This window comes from Myotis yumanensis, unplaced genomic scaffold (genome assembly GCF_028538775.1).
Source record: "Myotis yumanensis isolate MYYU_CA2020_CCGP unplaced genomic scaffold, mMyoYum1.0.hap1 SCAF_13, whole genome shotgun sequence".
NCBI classification, from domain to species: Eukaryota; Metazoa; Chordata; class Mammalia; order Chiroptera; family Vespertilionidae; genus Myotis; species Myotis yumanensis.
Window position 1 is genome coordinate 10,970,141 of NW_027223764.1, and position 18,774 is coordinate 10,988,914.

Here is an 18,774-nt window from a genome sequence, read left to right on the forward strand (position 1 = left end):
ACTTAGATGACTACCTGGCATAAGGTTAGCATTCTAAACTAAAAAAAATTCCAGTGAAAGCCTTGAGAAAGAGGTGTTGTCCTTTTTGCTCTTGCTCTGAAACCTCATGGCTGAGGCAGGTATGGGAAAGCCTAGGCTACCCAGCCTGAGACAGGTAAAGTAGCTCTATGACAGCCCTGTTCCTGGGACATACTGAGCTGTCAGTTTTCTCCCAGCTCCCAGACAAAGGATTCTGAAAATGAATGATTCAGAGATTCAGATGAAAGATATAGAGGTCCTTTAGGTCAGTATTTTAAGTCCGAGAAACTGGCAATGTTGAATGACTATTATTTAAATGCTTCTTCATGAAGCCTTTGAGGTAAGTAAGGAAATAAAGAACCAAAATGGGAACAGTGGGCCCTCCATGTGCCCAAACCATGATGGTTGGCTTCTGGCATGCAGTTAGCCTTTTCCCTTAACCTTCATTTCACTCCTTCTAGGTCTGTCCTCACAAATATGAGAAATGCACACATCTGCCTCTCTAACCATGTTTCAAATATGACAGTTCTCATTGTCCAAACTGATCTCTTCCTTTCCCTGTCCTTCCCAAACCATTGTTTCCCTCCTCAACTCTAGGCCTTTCTTTAAACCCCTCTCCGCCCATGGGAAGACATACCCCTACCCTCCCTTGTCTCCTTGCTGGATGAGAACAATCACTGCTTTTCTTTAAAAAAATTTTAAATTAGTCTTCTTCCTTTACCATATATTCGACCCCCTTTTCCCTCTTTGTCTTTCCCCTACTGGCTTCCCCTCTGGTAACCATCATGCTGTTGTCTATGTCTAGAGTTTGTTTGTCTTATTTGTTCATTTGTTGGTTTCTATTTTATATCCCACATATGAGTGCAATCATGTAGTTCTTGTCCTTTTCTGGCTTATTTCACTTAAAATGACACTCTCAAGAACCATCCATGTTGTTCCAAATGGCCATATTTCATTTTTCACTGCTGAGTATTATTCCTTTTATATATGTACCACATCTTCTTTATCCAATCATTCATCAAGGGATACTTAGGTTGTTTCCAGATCTTGGCTATTATATTCCTGCCTTTCTGACTCACTTCCCTTAGCAAGTTTTTTTTTATTCAGTAAATATTCTTTATCACATTTTTCATTAAATTTAGGTAGATATTTACTTTGTGTCATGCATCATGTCTGATGTCGCATGTGTATGACTGCATTTAATTTCCATGGCCAACCCTATGAGGTAGGGTTCATTGTCATCTCCATTTTGATGAGAAGAAGGAGGCTGGTAGGGGTAAGGTAGCTTGCCCTCTACTAAGTGGTAGAGCTGGGATTTGAACTCAGGACTATGATCACTAAGCTGGCCTTGCCTTCAAGGACCAGAAATTGTTTTCTCCTTTTTGGGTGTCTGTGCCCATCTTGACTCCTTGGGTGAAGGGCCGTGTCAGTGGCTCTTGAACAAATGAACAGAGACAGCTACGTCCCCTACCCTGGGGCTGCACATCTGTGTTCCTATCCATCTGTCTCTCCTTCCACTGGTGTCCCTTGGCACCTGTTCTAATTCAGTTGCTCATTTTCACTCTCCCAGGGCATGCTGTTCCTTCATAGGAGCCCACTGAGGTCCCATGGAAACCTGAAGCCTTCCAACTGCCTGGTGGATGGTCGGATGCAGGTGAAGCTGTCGGGATTTGGGTTATGGGAACTCAAGTACGGCCAGACATACAGAACATATAATGAAAAAACAAAAGACCACTCAGGTAACCACTGGCAGGTCTTGGACCCTCTAGCTTTCGGTTGAGTGGTAAAGGGGTTCGTTCCTTACCCCCTTTCTGCTTCCTGACGCTCATGTGCACAGCACCTGTGGGTGGGCATTCCGCTGGAGCCAGTGGTGTGTGGCTGCTCTGTTCACCCAAGGAGATGGGAACAGGTGGCATGAGTCCATGGTGTGATGTCTAAGTGAGAGGAACTGGTCCTCATCCCAGCTTAGCTGGGTGACCTGAAACAAGTCACCGTCCTTCTCTGTAGTCCTCTGTGTCCCATCACATCTTCCTACCTTCTCAGTGTAAAATGACAACCTGCCAGGCGCTTTAAGGATGAAGGGTTTGGCCATTCTATTCTCTCTGGGTTTCAGTATCACTTGAGAAACTTTTAACATTTTATAGGTAGCTGGGTTCCACGCTGCAGCCACTGAATCAGAATATCTGAAAATGGGGTCTGGGCATTGCATTGTTTTTAAAGCTCCCAAGTGATTCTGGTGGGCATCTAACGACAAGACCTACCATTGGGAGTCAACCTCCTTCTCATGGGAGCAGTGGAGGCAGTTGAGTGCTCTTGCATCTCACCTCCTACGTCTCTGGGTCCTGTTAAGCCCAGTGCCCTCAGCCCTGACAACTTCTCTCTGGAGCAGCACGTGGCAGCAGCTTTGCTGAGTGCATGTGGGGAGGTCCTGTAACATGAGGTAGAATGTGTGTTACAGAGAAAGACAAAGGGGGCAACTTAGAAAGCTGTTCGTAGTCATTCCTATTTCTCCATCCTCCAATATATTTTCTTTTAATGATCATACCTATAATAACACACGCCTGCACACCTCACTAGAAAAAAATGTAAGTGTATAAAATATCCAGAATAGACAATTCTAGAGAGAAAATGCAGGCTGGTGGTTTTCTGGGACTGGGGATAGAGGAGAATAGGGAGAAACTGTTTAAGGGGTCTGGGGTTTTATTTGGGGGTGTTGGAAATGGTTGGGAACTGGATAGATGGATAGAGGTGATGGTTGCACAACATTGTGAGTGTACTAAATGCCACTGAATTCTCACTTTAAAATGATTAATTTTATGTTATGTAGGCAATTCAGAAAGGGAAAAGGAAAAAGAACAGCACCTGTCACTGCACAGCCATGAGTTAGCCACTGTTAACATGTTAGTGCCCGTTCTTCCTGGTTATTTTCTCTGTATTCACACATGGGGACCCTGGTTGCTCTGTAAGTTGGGCACCGTAGGGGCTGACTTCTTGGGGGCTGGATGCTCTCAGTTCTTCTGAGCTTCCTAAGCTAGAAAGGATGGCTTTCCGGTTCTACCTGGAAACTCTCATTCTGGGCCTATGTCTCCTTGTTTCACAGAGCTCTACTGGACCGCCCCAGAGCTGTTGCGGCTCCCAGAGGCGCCCCGGTCAGGCACCCCAAAGGGAGACACTTACAGCTTCGCCATTGTGATGAGGGAGCTGATCCACCAGCATGCACTCGGGCCTTTTGAGGACCTTGACGAGACACCAGACGGTAACGCTGGGAGCGGCTTATTTTTTCTTTTAAAAATTTATATATTTTTTAAAGAATTAGAAAACTATTACAGTTTGATTAAAAAAAACCAAGGAACTCAGAATGACATGGTTTATTCTATAAAAGCAGCCAGATCCTGTTAGACAATGAGTAAGATCGTGTTGCTTCTCTACACAATAGCCTCCCCTGGCTTCCCATTTTGGGAGTGAAGACTAAGTCCTTACAATGGCCTGCAAGACCATCAAAGGCCTCTAAACTGGCCTCAGTGGTCTTGTATGTTAGTGTCCTAGGGCCGCCATAGTAAGTTGCCACAAACCTACCTGTTGGTTTGAAACAACAGAAATTTACTCTCTCATAGTTCCAGAGGCTAAAAGTCCAAAATCAAGGTTCAACAAAGCTGCACTTCCTCTGGAGGCTCAAGGGTAGATCCATTCCAGCTTTTGGTGGTGGCCCAGACTTCATGGGCTTGTGGCCACAGGGCTCCAGTCTCTGCCTCCATCTCCACATTGACTACTCCTGAAAATCCCTTCTGTCTGTAAGGACACTTGTCATTGGATGAGGGCCCACCTGGATAATCCAAGATGATCTCCTCAACCCAAGACACTTAATTATATTTGCAAGACTTTCTTTTTAAGATAAGGTCACAGTCATGAGTTCTGGGGATAAGGACATGGACATATATCTTTGGGAATCACCAGTCAACCCACTACACCTTCCTGGTTCCATCTCTCCTGGCTTTTTTCTTTCAGTCACACAGGCCACTCCCCACCCCCTCCACCCCCTTCAGTGAGGTCCATCATACATTGGTCACGCAGTTAAATTGTTTTGACACAAATCTGCATTCTGTCTTGGGGTCTTCCAATCCCTCAACTGATATTTTTTAAAATTAGCAAAATCTTCAAGGTTCACTCCTTGGGCTGTAAAGTTCTATGGGTTTTGGCAAATAGGTAGTGTCATGTATCCACTGTTACAGTGTCATACCAAATAGTTTCATCATCCTAAAAAAAATTCAGGCCCTTTGCCTATTCAACCTTCTCTCCTCCCCAAACTCTTGGCAGACTCTGATCTGTAATATTTATTATTTGTTAAAAGATCTTTTATGTAATATATATGGAACACAAAATTGTATAAAGCACACTTTGGAGATTTCTACTACAAAATGCATATATACTTCTGAAATCATATAGAGATATGCTTTACTTTGAGAAAAGTTCTATTAGAAAAAAATTAATCTAAAAAATGATAAATCAGGGGGTACTTATAGGATTTATATTTAGATTCCTCATTTTCCAGGAGGATTCAGAATATTTCTTATATTCAGATTTATCTGAAATTCTAATCTGTTCCGTGTTCTTGGAAACTCAATATACAAATTTAAGAGCACATCTGTTTAAAGTGAAGCATACTAAATGGCACAAAGTGAAGCATACTAAATGGCACAAAGTTCCGACATCTGGATATCTAAACCCAAAATGGATTTCAGAAATCCTCAGCCGAATCCGAGACCCCAGGGCATCAGTTCCATTGCGACCTTCCCTGCAAGAGGACAAGGTCAATGAGAAGATTGTGGTCCTGGTGAGAGCGTGTTGGGATGAGTCGCCTGAGAAAAGACCCACATTCCTTTCCATCAAGAAAATTCTACGAGATGCCAGCCCCAAAGGGTGAGTTTGGTGTGCAACAGACATTTCTCCTCCTCACTGAGCCATTAGAATTTTGAAATCATGTGGCTGTAGTTACTCCTTCCTTCCTTCCTTCCTTCCTTCCTTCCTTCCTTCCTTCCTTCCTTCCTTCCTTCCTTCTTTTTTTCCTTCCTTCCTTCCTTCCTTCCCTCCTTCCTTCCTCACATACTCAATGCCTACCACATGCAAAGCACTGTGCTATATGCTGGTGAAGGTGGATTGATAAATTCTCCCTTTATTTCACAAATGTTCCCAAAATGGGTCATGCTTCCATTGCCCTACTTGGTCCATTCCAGGTGTCACTAATCCATCTAATCTGTCAAGGTCCCAGGGAGATCAGTGACAGGGCCTCTGACTCTATTCAAACCAGCATTTCAAGGGTCATGACTACTCAACTGGTATTGTGCTTATGCAATAAAGAATTATGCACCAACCTTAAAGTAGGTTATTGAGTTAAATTATTCACTCCTCTCAAAGAATGCTCTCAATAATAACTGGCTTCAAACCAGGATAATTACATCATCTACCACATTGAACATATGAAGGTACAGCTATGTTAGAAGTAGCTGGGGTTAGTAGGGGAAGTCCTGTGCTAGGAGTTAGGAATCTATTCCCGATGTTGCAGCTTTAACACGAACAGCCCTATATTCTGCATTTTCCACATCAAAATAGTTTTAAATGGTATGTGTCAGGTCAGTTGATATGTCCTGACTTTTTACCCAGAAAATATGGTCCCTAATGTTAAAGCAAGTACATTTCCCATGTGAGCCTCAGGCCCTCATCGGAAAGATGAGGAATTTAAATTTCTCTGAAGAGCCTTCAAAAACAAGAGTCTATAGGATCTAGAAGTGCCCCTTATATCTGTCATCTGAGAAAACAACAAAGAATGACCTGTCCTAAAAATCTACATTTTTGATTGGCTGTAACAATGGTATGAAGCATGTTGGGCCAGTGAATGCCACCACTTGTTGAGTGTCCACTGGGTTCCAGACTCTCAACATTATCTCCCTGAATCCTTAGAACAACCCTGCAGAGTATATATTGTTATTATTATTCTAAAACTAGGGGCCCAGTGCATGAATTTGTGCACCTCGAAAGGAACTGTGGGCCACGAGGCTGCAGTGGGCACAGGGGCGGGTCTCGGCCCATCCTCCACGCCCCCGCCTGGCCCCTCTCACCACAGCTCCTGGTTCCCTGCCTGCCAGCAACCCCACTCCCGCCACCGCTGCTCCCACGTGCTGACAGCACTGGCCCCGCTCGCACCCGCTGATGGTGCGGAGCGATTGGGTCTGGCGCCAGCAGCAGGTGCGAGCGGTGGCTGCTGCCCCAATAAACTCTCAGGAGCAGGGGAAGTGGAGAAGCCCTCAGGGGTGATCAGGGATGGCAGTCACTGCTCGCACCTGCTGATGGCGCCGATGAATTGGGACTGGTGCCGAGTGCTGGAGTAGGTGCAAGTGGTGGCTCCAGCACCAGCTGCGGGTGCAAGCGGGGCTGGTGCTGGCAGCAGTGTGAGCACCGGGCAGGACCACAGTGTGTGGGAGCAAAGAATTTTCAGTAACCACCAGAGGCTCACCCCAATGATAGTGACCAGTGCCCTGCCTTGGTCTGGCACCCCCGCTCACCTATTCTACCATCCCACCATGGCCGATGCCGGTCATGTTCCATGCATGCCCCCTGGTGGTCAGCGCATGTCACAGCGACTGGTTGTATGGTTGTTCTGCTGTTTGGTCTATTTGTATATTAGGGATATATATATATATCTCCAGATGCAGAAACTGAGGTTCAGAGGAATAAAGGATACAGATTGAGACCTCAGAGCTGATAAAGGGCAGGCTCTGTCCTGCCAAATGGCCTCTTTGCCATTGTCACTTCACTGCTGCCCATTGGCAACCCTGAAGTCAGAAACCTTAAGGGCGAGACATGTTTACTTGAAATGTATAGTTGGAGGTTGTGCTCAATTATGATCCTAAAGTTCTTGGAAAAAGACACTAATGTCTGGGTTCTTTTAAAGCCACGTGAGCATACTAGACAGTATGGTGAGCAAGCTGGAAGTGTATGCCAATCACCTGGAGGAGGTGGTGGAAGAGAGGACCAACCAGATGATGGCAGAGAAGAGGAAGGTGGATAAGCTTCTGTCCACAATACTGCCCAGGTATTCAGAGAGTTGGGAGCCTTCACAAAGGGACCCAGGAAGCAACAGCATCACCACCTAATTGGCCTCAAATGAAGAGAATATTTTCTTTGTCCTTTTTCTAAAAGGACACCGGGTTCTTCTAAAATGGATCAAGCATTTTGCATGTAAATTGGTACACCCTATAAAGAGAGATGGAGACAAAGGCCCTAGAATCCATAGGAATAGAGAGTGTAGGTCTTTTATTTTTTTTATTAAAATTTTTTTCTATAACTTATTTTATTTATTTATTTTTGAACTTAGGTGTTTATGTATGTACTTGACCTGCTTTGCTCAATCATCTTGCTCTCAATCTTTGAAATACATGATACATAAAAATTCCCCAAATGAAATAGTTTACTCTCGGATCACTTATTCATATATGTCGAATGACTACAAAATCCATGCACTTGGTGTCTCAGTTAGGAAAGAGTTTTTTTTGCAGAATTTATTTTTTAATAGTCATCTGTATATTGTATTGTGTGTTCAGCACTCAAAGGAAGAGGGTAAAGGAGGGATAAATGGTGATGGAAGGAGACTTGACTTGGGGTGATGAGACCGTAGGTCTTTTACATGGAAGATGGTGGATGCACCAACAGGAGAGTGACCACTAGATGGCGCTTCAGGTCCACGAGTCTAGTCGATTGCTAACTTTCCAGTATTTCAGATTGTATATCTAAAACCTTTGCACAATACAATACAGTATACAGTATATACTATATACCCATTACTTTAGATTCAAAACTTGCTTTCTTTTTTGTCTCTATTTTCACCTATGCACTTTCTAAAACCTTGACAGAAGCCTCTTCTGTTAAAATTCCTGCACCCTTCCTATATGTCTTGAGCAAAGAAATGGGGTTGAGGCTTTGAATGTGTTAATGTGAAATTGGTAGATTGAAGTAAAAATATTGATTTATAGATCAGTGAATGCTTACATTTGCTTCCACATCTGCAGACCAAATCTTTATAATCCAACTCTATAACCATAGGGGGAAATAAAGTGCCCTGAGGGAGAAAATCTTTTTTGTAAAGGCATTTATGTGACCGGTTCCTCCCCCACCCTAATGAAAATACTTATTTAGACAAAATGCAGGTGGAGAAGCAGGTATTAGAAGAATCCCCTCTAGATGATGGGTTTTGTTAATTAAAAAAAAAAAACAACAACAACAACAAAAAACAACCTAATCCAATGAAGCCAAAGGATCTACCAGGGTGACTTTGTAGGGAGGGGTCTGTAGGAGACAAGATGAATATGACACTGTTAAGTAACCGTTCTTTTCTCTGGTTTCAGCTTCATTGGAGAACAGCTTATAGCTGGAAGGTCTGTGGAACCAGAACATTTTGAGTCCGTGACCGTCTTTTTCTCTGACATCGTTGGATTCACAAAACTCTGTTCTCTCAGTTCTCCCTTGCAAGTTGTGAAGCTCCTCAATGATCTCTACAGTTTATTCGATCACATCATTGAAACTTACGACGTGTATAAGGTGAGATGCCTGGTTCCTGTGTTGAGTGAGGGTGAACTGGCCCCAGACAGCAACCAGGAGGAGAGCGCAAGTTCATGCTGGCAGTCCATCTCAACTCATGGCAGAAACTCAATATTTTATTCCTGTTTGTTTTCTGGAAAAAGGCTTGATTAATCAGAGATGTATGTACTTGCCAAGAAGTATCCGTTGTTCCCTCTGTTTTCTTCCATTATTTTATCTCCCAGAAAACTCATTTCTGAAAGAGGCACTGACCTTCTGCTGGCTAATTCCTCCACTTCCCTCCTGAATATACTAGTATGTCCTTCAGAGCCAGAGAGATTTAGCAGGTTCACTCTTCTTTAAAGGTTGTCTGTGGCTCTGTGACTGTGATCCTTAGCAATTCATATGAAGACAGCTTCCCAAGCTTAGATGAGCTAAAGGTGAGACACCAACCCGCTGCCCAGAGCTACTGTGGGGGTGGATGAACAGGGTCACCTAGAATGAAAATGGTTGTGGGAGACGATAGCAAAAGCGTGCATTGCCTTCTTTCAGCCGGTGAGGATGATGACACTTGTATTTTCTGACTTTTCAGCCGAGGCCTGATCATGACTCCAGAGTGTCTATGTCCACTCATGCTCGGAGGGCAGCCACAGTGTACAGTCTGACCATGATTTTAGGGCTGTGCTATGGCCCTGGGGCCAGAGAGGTTTGGGGGACAGCACAGTCATGTTCCTCAGTGACATGTCCTCAATTATTACCTCCCAATTATTGTTGCTGCTATTCAAGACAAACGCAAGGATGGCATGGAAATTTCAAAGAGCAGAGCACTTACGCTCAAACAGAACCTATCTGACTCAGGGGGCCTCCTCTGGGGTTTCCTCTTAGTGTTATCTGTGCAGTTAGGTTTTGTATGAGCTGGTCTAGAATCAATTTGTATTTCTAAATGTGCTTGTGGTGGGGAGAGATAGCATAGAAGCAGTTAGACTTGTGTGCTGGTTAACTCTGCAAGTTCATGGTAACCAGGAGACAGAGGTGTTTGTACCACCTGCTAATCTGAAATTCCACATTTTACCACATCATCGTTGAAGTCTCCTAAAATGCAAACGTATCTGGAAAGGGCTATATGTAACATTAAATTTAGACATGTCATTTATTCTCTGTAGTGAAGGAGGGATCTGAAAGCTGATTTTATTAGGAGGATGGGGAGAGAGGAGGACCAATCAGACAGATACATACATGGATCCACTTGATCCTTCAAGATTTACCCCATCAGTACACTGCTGCCTGTCCAACTGGTTTTGAACCTGGGTTGGCAAAACAGGGTCATCACCACTATCAGATTTCCAAGAAGGAAGCAGTGATTGTGGCGAGGAAGGCTTGGGGCAGGAAGGCTTTGAACCTGGACGAGGGCAAATTTGATAAAATGCTGGGACTTTGATGGAGTGGAGGTTAGGGAGTGTGGCCCTTCAAAGTCTGGGGCCTCAAAGCAAAGGTCCATAATGAGGGACCTTATCTCTGAGCCCACCCCACCCTCATGGCGAACACAAGGCCACGTCATTGCTTTGTTTCCAGGTCGAAACCATTGGAGATGCGTACATGGTGGCTAGTGGACTTCCCCTCCGCAATGGAACTCGGCACGTGGAGGAGATTGCCACCATGGCCTTGCACTTCCTCAGTGCCACCGTCCACTTCCAGATCGGGCACATGCCTCAGGAGAAGCTCAAGCTCCGCATCGGCCTCCACACAGGTAGACAGCGCTGGCGGCAGGTGGCCTCATGGTCCAGGTGTGGCAGCAGGTAGTTCCGGTTTCAAGTCCTAGGGCTTTTAGGAAACCCTGAAACTAAATGGTAACATCTTAAGGAAATAAAAGGTTGAATTATCCTCACATGTATATTTCTAGTTAGCTAGATTGCTTGGTAACAACAAGGACACACAAAGACTTCCAGGTGAACCAAAAATGAGGAGAAGAGCCCTAACTTGTTTGGCTCAGTAGATAGAGTGTCAGCCTGTGGACTGAAGGGTCCCAGGTTTGATTCCGGTCAAGGGCATGTACGTTGGTTGCAGGCACATCCCCAGTAGGAGGTGTGCAGGAGGCAGCTGATCGATGTTTCTCTCTCATTGATGTTTCTAACTCTCTATACCTCTCCCTTCCTCTCTGTAAAAAATCAATAAAAATATATTTTTAAAAAATGAGGAGAAGAAACCAGGAGATTACATTGGGCAACTTTCCCTCCATGCCTCTGCATTTGATGCCCTTTGATCTGCTCTGTTTCTGACAACCTCATGGGCACGTGACTCATGTAGAGTCCCTGCACATGGTTCAATGCTCTTCTGTCTCTCTCCAGAAAGTCTTAATCAGTTTCGAATGAGGGGTCCCTTACTTTCATTTTTTGACTAGGACCTGCAAATTGTGTAGCCATACTTGCTCCTACCTATCCTTATGGCTTTACTAAGATAAAACCTGGCCCCAATCAGAACGAATTAGCCCCAAGTTTGTGCTGCTGTTGCTTTGTTTACATTTCCAGTGCATGAATAATATTATCATTAATTTCTGTCTTAGTTAGTGTGGTTGTTATAGCAAAATACCATAGACTGGATTTCTTAAACAGAAGGTATTTTTCTCACAATTCCAGTTGCTGGGAAGTTCAAGATCAGGATTCCAACATGGAATCCCTGTGGGAACACTTCCGGGCTTGCAGATGGCGGCCTCTGGCTGTGTCCTCACTGGTGGAGAGAGAGAGCTACAGTGTCTCTCCCTCTTCTTATAAGGGCACTAATGCCAGCCTAAGGGCTCTACTTTTAGGATCTCATCTAAACCTAATAACCTCCAAAGGCCTCACCTCCAAATACCAACCTATTGGGGATTAGAGCTTCAATATGTGAAAGTGGGACAGACACAAGCATTCAGTCCATAACAACTGGTTATGTTGTTTTCCACTGGAAGTGTGTGTGTTCTTCAGTTTGCCTCTTTGTGATCCCTAAAATCTATTGCCAAGCTTTGCCCTCGAGGGCACTTACATTGATTGAATTGCATTTGTTGGTCTGATGCATACCGTGGAGTCCAGTCCTTGGGAATGCAGACTGGTTTTGGCCATCAGTTCTTCTCTTTGCAGGTCCTGTGGTGGCTGGTGTGGTGGGAACCACCATGCCCAGATACTGTCTGTTTGGAGACACTGTGAACATGGCCTCCAGAATGGAAAGCAGCAGCCTGCGTGGGTATCACTTTCAGTGCGTGGTAAACACAGTGTCACTGTCCCTCCAGGCCCCTGTCTTTAACTGTAGGGTATTTTTAGAAGACCTATTTGCATTTTGTCTGCTGGTTTCCATTTCCAGGGGAAGATCGCTATCCACTTCAGACAACACCGGTTGCAAGCTTTGTAGGTGGAGTTTCACACCGTCCTCTCTGTGGAGCCCTGTAAACAGCCTGCCCCCTTCCAGAACTCTCCATTCTAGCTAGGCAGGCACACATACAATCAGGTTGCTTGAATGAAGAGCAGGAGGCAGCAGACTTTTTCTGTACAGGGCCAGACAGTAAACATTTTAGGCTTTATTGGCTAGAGTCTCTGTTGCAACTACTTAACCGCATTGTGTGTAACAGCAGCCATTGAGAATATCTAATTGATGGGTATAGCCATGTTCCAATAAAACTTTATTTGTAGGTACAGGTGGTGGGCTGGATTTGGCCTGTGGGTGATAACTGGCCCATCTCTGATGTGTAGTTTTGTTGTTGCTGAACAGACCTGTGGCCAGGAGTTCCAGGGGACAGCAAATTGTTTTGTTTTACAGTAGTTTTGTTGCATTGATAAAAGCTGTTTTAGCTTCTAAGTAGAGATTTTAAGGATAAATTTTGAAAGTGTGAGCCCAGCCATGTGGAGTTCCCACTTGCATATGGAGTCAGTTCCGTTTTCTGGTCATCGACTGAACATATCAAAGTGTGAGCAGTGCCCAATAGTGCCTGAGCAATGCCTGGATGGTGGTGGTGGTGGTGGTGGTGGTATGGGCGGGGGGGGGGGGGGGGGGGGGTCCCAGCCCCAGACTTCAGAGAGGTTGCCTATGATTTGCTGACAGTCCAAAAATTTGGGCAGGGTAGCGCTCCCTCTCCACAGCAGCGTTTGCCCCACTGAACCTGTACAAGGTCACAACCAAAACTGTAACCAGACAATCACTGTTTTGGCAGCTCTCCGGATTCACGTCTCTCAGAGCACCGCAGGCGCCCTGCTGGCATTGGGAGGATACAATTTGCAAAAGAGAGGCACCATTTCAGTCAAGGTAAGACCAACTGCGTCCACCTGCCCCTTTGGGTCTCTAATGGAGATGCTGAGGACTTGACAGGATGAGGGAATCTCTGTGCTGAGGGGCATGGAGACCCCTAAGGTCCATGTGGAGGCCCCTGTGACTGCCAGGAGTTCCTTCAGAGAAGACTGTACCGTTCCCTCAAATGGTCAAATATGGAGCCCAGGACAGGAGACACCTTTTCTCCCACCCAGACCAACCCCTGTGGGATGCTCCTTTCTCTTTGTCAGAGATGGTCCGCTGGTTTCTGCTTGAATTCCCTAGTCTAGTCTACTCAAGGCAACAGCAAATACAAGCCCAAGCATCATAGCACCCATCGCTCTTCTATGCCCCTTCTCTTGAGTCTAAAGTGCCCAGGCAGAGGGGATAGAAACTCATTGGCTTGGGGGTAGTAGGCCCTCATCTCTGCCCCTTCCCTTTCCCTCTGCCTTCAACTGGCACCCAGGCTGTCACTGAAATGTGCCATGACACAGGCTCCTCTTTCTGATAAACATTGCCTGTCTGGGTGGGAAGGGGGTTCTCCTCTTGGAGATGTTCACATGGGAGTGGCGGGTGCTTACTGTGGCATTGGGTGTTTGGGTGGGTGTGAGGGTCCAGGGAAAGAAGTAAAGGGGAAGAGGGTGCCTCAGCTCCTCGGTTTGCTGAGTCTGGCTCTGGTAGCTGTATTTGATCAACTGAATTCAGAAAAGAGGAAGAATTTTCTAGAAAGCAGCAGTGTAGACCTAGCTTTGAATCCTGTCCCACTACTTTCTAGCTGTTTAATTGGGCAGATTGGTTTTATCATCTATAAAATGGGAATGGTGACAATACTTCCCTCAAAGGGTGAGTATAATGATGAAATGTCTATGAGATGCATCACATGGGCCTTTCACATAGTAAGGCCTCAAGGTATTTGTTATTATTTTTTAGAGGCGTTCTTTGCAACCAACTTTAGCCTCCACTGGCCCTTACCTGCTAGGCCATCACTGACTATTCATCTAAGCTTATCAGCAAAAAGCCCAAGGAAATGATCAACATTTTGTCTATAACTAGGCCTTTCCCTCATTGAGGCAGTTACTGGCTGGTTTCTGTTCTGCTACAAACACTGTTTTCAGCAAGCAAGCAAGGGAGACCCGGCTTGTCTGCTCAGAGGCCACACTTTACTGGCGGCCTCTCCTCCCTGTGATTCACTAGCTGTCTCCCCTGCCTCCCACAGGGCAAAGGAGAACAAACAACTTTCTGGTTGAAAGGCAAAGAAGGCTTCTCTATTCCCCTCCCCGAATTTACTGAGGAAGAGGCTGAAGTCCCAGAGGTCTTCTGAGGCGAGTACTTTCTTTAAAGTTGTTTGTGGGGCCCCGTGAAAGTCCATGGGGTGCGTTAAATATACCATTTCTGGGGTGTAGTTCTGGGTATTGAGTCAGCCTCCCTGTAGGGGGCGCCATCTAGCTGGCCTCCTCATCCCACCCCAGGATTCTGTGGCCGGGAGCAAATGTGGAGTTGGATGAGCTGGATGTAGTGACCTCATTTCCTGGGGGACCAGGGCTGAGCTGTTGCTCTCAGCCCTGCCGGGGAGCCTGTCCTACTGCCAAATATTTCCGGCTCATTAGCTTGTGAATTCACAGTGAACCCAGTTTCATTCTGGAGGAGGGGCCACCCACAGGTCTGGCCCTGTCTGCCTTCCTTTGCAAGGTGGCTGCTCCCTAACCTTTAGTGCTTATTTTCCTTATCAGCTACTCAGCCTGCAAGGAGAGGGAGCTCATATCAGAAGGCATCTGAGGAATGTTTGCAGGGGATAAAGTTCTACCTAAGGTGTGAGTGATCACAGAAATCCAATAGGGCCAGGCCACTCCAAGCAGACAGGACATACCTGCAGCCAGTGGCCAGAAGGCCTGGTCTGGAGCCCTGACCTCTGGGAACATGGCAACTTCCAAATGGATCATGTCCCATCCTCAATATATTGCTTAATGTCTTTCCTCTCCCCTGGGCAAAGCATGCAATCAAGGCTTGGCTTTTAAGTAGAAGTTTTCCTTCATTTAGGATGTGTTTAATTGTTTTGGTAATCTCCAGCAGACGAAGATGAATGAGCCCATCTGTCCTGCCGTGCACATTTCCTCCTTTGCACAGAGAAGAGGATTCCATGCGGATTTATCCCGTGGTTGTGTAATAGATGTGCTGAACCATGAGTGCAGCTGCAGTCCTCCTTTTTCTACGCCTTGCAACTCCTTGCGTCCAGATGATCTTCTGTGGGGCTGCTCCTGAACGTGGCAGAGCAATTCCAATGATGTGTCGTGTCCATGTCCGAGACCTCTTCCCACGTCTGAAGAGGGGAAAGCCAACGGGGATGGGGAGGTTTTACTTTGTTTTGTTTTTTAGCATGGCCACTGCGCTGCCTTTGTGGAGGTATTTCTGAGCCCTGCATATATAAATAAACTACCTTTTGGTGGACTGAGAGTGTTTAAAACCAACTTTTCCAAAGGTTTGGTGGAATTCTTGCCTTTCCTTAGTAAGAAGGGCACTAGGCCGAAGGAAGTGCTTTTCAAATGGTCCCGTCTCCATCAAGCTCCTGAGCGTTTCCATCAGCAGAACTTTTCTTCCGCCCAGAGGTGGGCGACTGAACTCTGGGACCTACACAGACTCCACTTTCCATGTGGATTCCATTTTCATTGTAGTAGGTTCGGCTGCTCTCTGAAGGCCTCCAGCATCAAAGGGGAAAGCTTTTGACTGATGCTCAGAGTGGGGGAGGGCAGAGGCATTTATATGAAGGAACAGAGCGCTTCCCCTGTTACCCCAGCATGGTGACTGTGGGCCTACATGTATCTCCTCATGCCTCTTAACTTCTTCCCTTGTTTGGGATCGGGCCTTCTGAATCCCAGACACCATGCTCCACCACGAAAGGGAATAAGGCAAGTTCTGCTCTGAGGTCACTTAGAGAGATGGGCCAGTCCCCATCCATGCATGCATGCATGCATGCATCCATCCATCCATCTATCCATCCATCCATCCATCCATCTATGCATCCTTCCATCTATCTGAACATTTACTTAATTCAAGGAGAATTATTGAGCACTTACTCTGTGCCAGGTACCACATTGGGGTTCACAAGAAAATAATGAAACTTTCTTTGGTCTTCAGCTCTGTTTAGTTGGAGAAAGGGGGCATAAATAATAGTAATGCAATATATTAAGGACTAAGAGAGGTATGCACAAATGTGTAGAAGTAACTAAGCAATCAGATAATGTTACTATTAAAAGAGCATTAGATGATGATACACAGATGTAGGAATGGGGAGGGGTATGGCAGTTGTCTATTATTATCCCATCTTTGTATTTTAGGGAATGTGTTTCCTTCCAGCCCTAGCCCACATGCTTACTTCAGTCATATTCCTATAATAAAAACGTTGCTACTTCTGCCTTTTTCACTGAACATTTTAACACAAATGTTGGTCATACACACACACATAAAACATACAACATACATTCACATACATGCACACAGATATCACATACACACATGTGTATATATACATATATACATTACAATATACCCATACATATATATTGAGTACACACATAAACATATCTCCATCTCTATCTCTAATCTCGTCTATACCTATCAATTAATAGAAATTTATCTGATGTGTGTACTCAGTATATATATAAGCATGTGTGTATGTGTGTGTGTATGTGTGTGTATATATATATATATATATATATATATATATATATACATATATATGTAAAAATATATACACATGAATACTATGATATATATTCAAGTTTTGAGAGAGAGAAAGTCTTTAGGGATAATAACCAGGAATTTTGATAAGAGCAATTTTCTAAAATCTACGGGAGAACATGCTCTTTCCTCCGCTCTAAATGCCTCTTTAATGTTTAGCACTAATGGGGACTTGCAAGAGAGACTGTTGGAGAGTGCTCTCTCTTAACACCTTACTAGAGAAGCTATGAGATGTGAAGGGTAACTAGCCATCATGGGGCTGTTAGTTAACGTGAAGACAAAACACACCCAGTCGCTGGTGACAAACATTAGGGCTTTAAAGACGGGGTAACCAAAAAGAATTTCCCCTAAAATGTTAATCATATGAAATGGCTTTACCTCCTTGCATTAGAAACCCAATATTAGAAATTTTGAAATGTAAATGTAGCGTAGAATGATGGGAGGTCTGTGAGGATATATATGAGTCTAAGAAGCTCTAGTTGTAGAAACTGTGGGGAATGTTGGAATTACCTACCAACATGATATATTAACACTGTGAGCTTAGTCGTAGGTTGTTTGTTTTAAGGCATTTTATTTATTCCATAGCACCAGGTAGAGAACAAGATCATTAAATTTTAGGATAAAATAAAGCAAAACTAATACAACATTATTTTACTCTGACAACCAAGGATTTTGATTATGGTTCTGAGTATGCTATTTGAGAGTTTTCACTAGAACCAATAAAATATGTCTCCTGTCCTTCCTGACTACAAAAATTCTTAATGTACAGGCTGGACTACAATGAGCCATTTTAATCTAGCTTGTTGCTAAACAAACATGTACTCTGTCTCCAGAGATTGGAGAACTAGCTTCATTTCTGAGTTCATTAACACAACTGTAAAAGAACCATCAAACTACAGATCTCAAAACTTCTCAAATATATAAAAGCCCACTAATTAAGTCTGTACAAGACTAAGAAAAGACCTCTGACCTTTCCGTCTCACTCCAGCTTCCAGCTTCAAACTGGGGTCTACAGTGCATTCGTGGGGATCTGCCAATTCTCTACCGGGATTGCTTTATTCAATTTTTGTTTTGTTGACAATGGAAATGACTAATATTGCTATATTCTGGGTCACTGGGGGGTGGGAGATAATGTTATCAGGGTGTGGCACCATGAAAATTCATTGGCCAAATTTGCATTTGTGTTTCTGAATTTTTTTGTTGGTTCCAGTCTACTGATCATAAGTTATTGAGACAAAACAGATGTTTGAATGTTGAAGTAGAGGCTAAATGAGGTCAGACCAATCTGTACAAATGAGGATTTCTTAGTAGACCAAATAGAAAAAAAGAGAGCAGTGAGCATCACAAGGCCTATGGTAGGACGGGGTTGAAGAGCTCCAGAGAACCTGTCATGGCTGCCATTCTGTAGTCAATGCCACATTATGTGAAATTAAGGTTCATGTGAGCTTTATTCTTTTTGTAGCTGTATTCCTATTTTTAATTTGTAAGTTTCTTTTGATGTTATAAATATATATCAGCAATAAAAATGAGGAGTTTATACCTATGTAATGTTTACAAATATTTAAGAAACCCTATAACAAGATTAATTGGGTTAACACTGGGGGAGCTCAAGAATTACTCCTCTTTATATTGTGCAGATTTGAGCAAAAACTATTCTATTCCACTCTGAACCCCACACCTTGGTTTGAAAGATTGGAACCCCTGAGGCTCAGCTCTGATCCCCAGATTAGAATCGGCAGCATCAATGGCAAAGGCCTCTTCGTCAAAGTTGGCTCTTCCTGTGCCTTCTGTGCTGAGCACTGACTTTGTGGTTATGCCCTGTATTGCCCTGAACATGCTCAGCTGCACTTGGCTGGGTGTGCTGGTCTTTTACAATCAGGAGAGCTTTCAAAGGAGTCCCCCACAGCCCTGCCTTGAGTTTAGGGAGAGAAGGCTCCCCTGCCAGTTGCAGGAGGGGGACTCCAGGAGCTCAGAGCCACAGGAAGTAACAAGAGGAAGAGGGGCACCAAAGGAAAACAATCACTGAAATTCACACAAATCGTTGGAACACGCACTTGGCAAAGCGCTATTGCCTGTTCCCCAACAACGCGGTCTTCTGTGTGTGCTTTTTGGCAGCACAGAAAATGTTGAGTGTGTCATCCACGGAGATGACCTTGGACGGAGAAGCTGCAGCTGCCTGCC

General features: G+C 44.6%; 1 protein-coding gene across 1 annotated transcript in view; it reads left to right on the forward strand.

Moving 5' to 3' along the window:
- The window catches only part of LOC139022166 (guanylate cyclase 2G-like), a 35,289-nt gene extending 19,986 nt beyond the window's left edge, over nucleotides 1-15,303 (forward strand). Inside the window, exons 13-22 of the mRNA XM_070433238.1 lie at nucleotides 1,589-1,757; nucleotides 3,119-3,274; nucleotides 4,758-4,935; nucleotides 6,965-7,105; nucleotides 8,415-8,607; nucleotides 10,159-10,333; nucleotides 11,700-11,798; nucleotides 12,764-12,855; nucleotides 14,075-14,180; nucleotides 14,929-15,303. Of these exons, the coding sequence (XP_070289339.1) occupies nucleotides 1,589-1,757; nucleotides 3,119-3,274; nucleotides 4,758-4,935; nucleotides 6,965-7,105; nucleotides 8,415-8,607; nucleotides 10,159-10,333; nucleotides 11,700-11,798; nucleotides 12,764-12,855; nucleotides 14,075-14,179 (1,308 nt within the window). The 3' untranslated portion in view covers nucleotide 14,180; nucleotides 14,929-15,303. The remainder of the gene's footprint in view (nucleotides 1-1,588; nucleotides 1,758-3,118; nucleotides 3,275-4,757; nucleotides 4,936-6,964; nucleotides 7,106-8,414; nucleotides 8,608-10,158; nucleotides 10,334-11,699; nucleotides 11,799-12,763; nucleotides 12,856-14,074; nucleotides 14,181-14,928) is intronic.
- The last annotated feature ends 3,471 nt before the right edge of the window (nucleotides 15,304-18,774 follow it).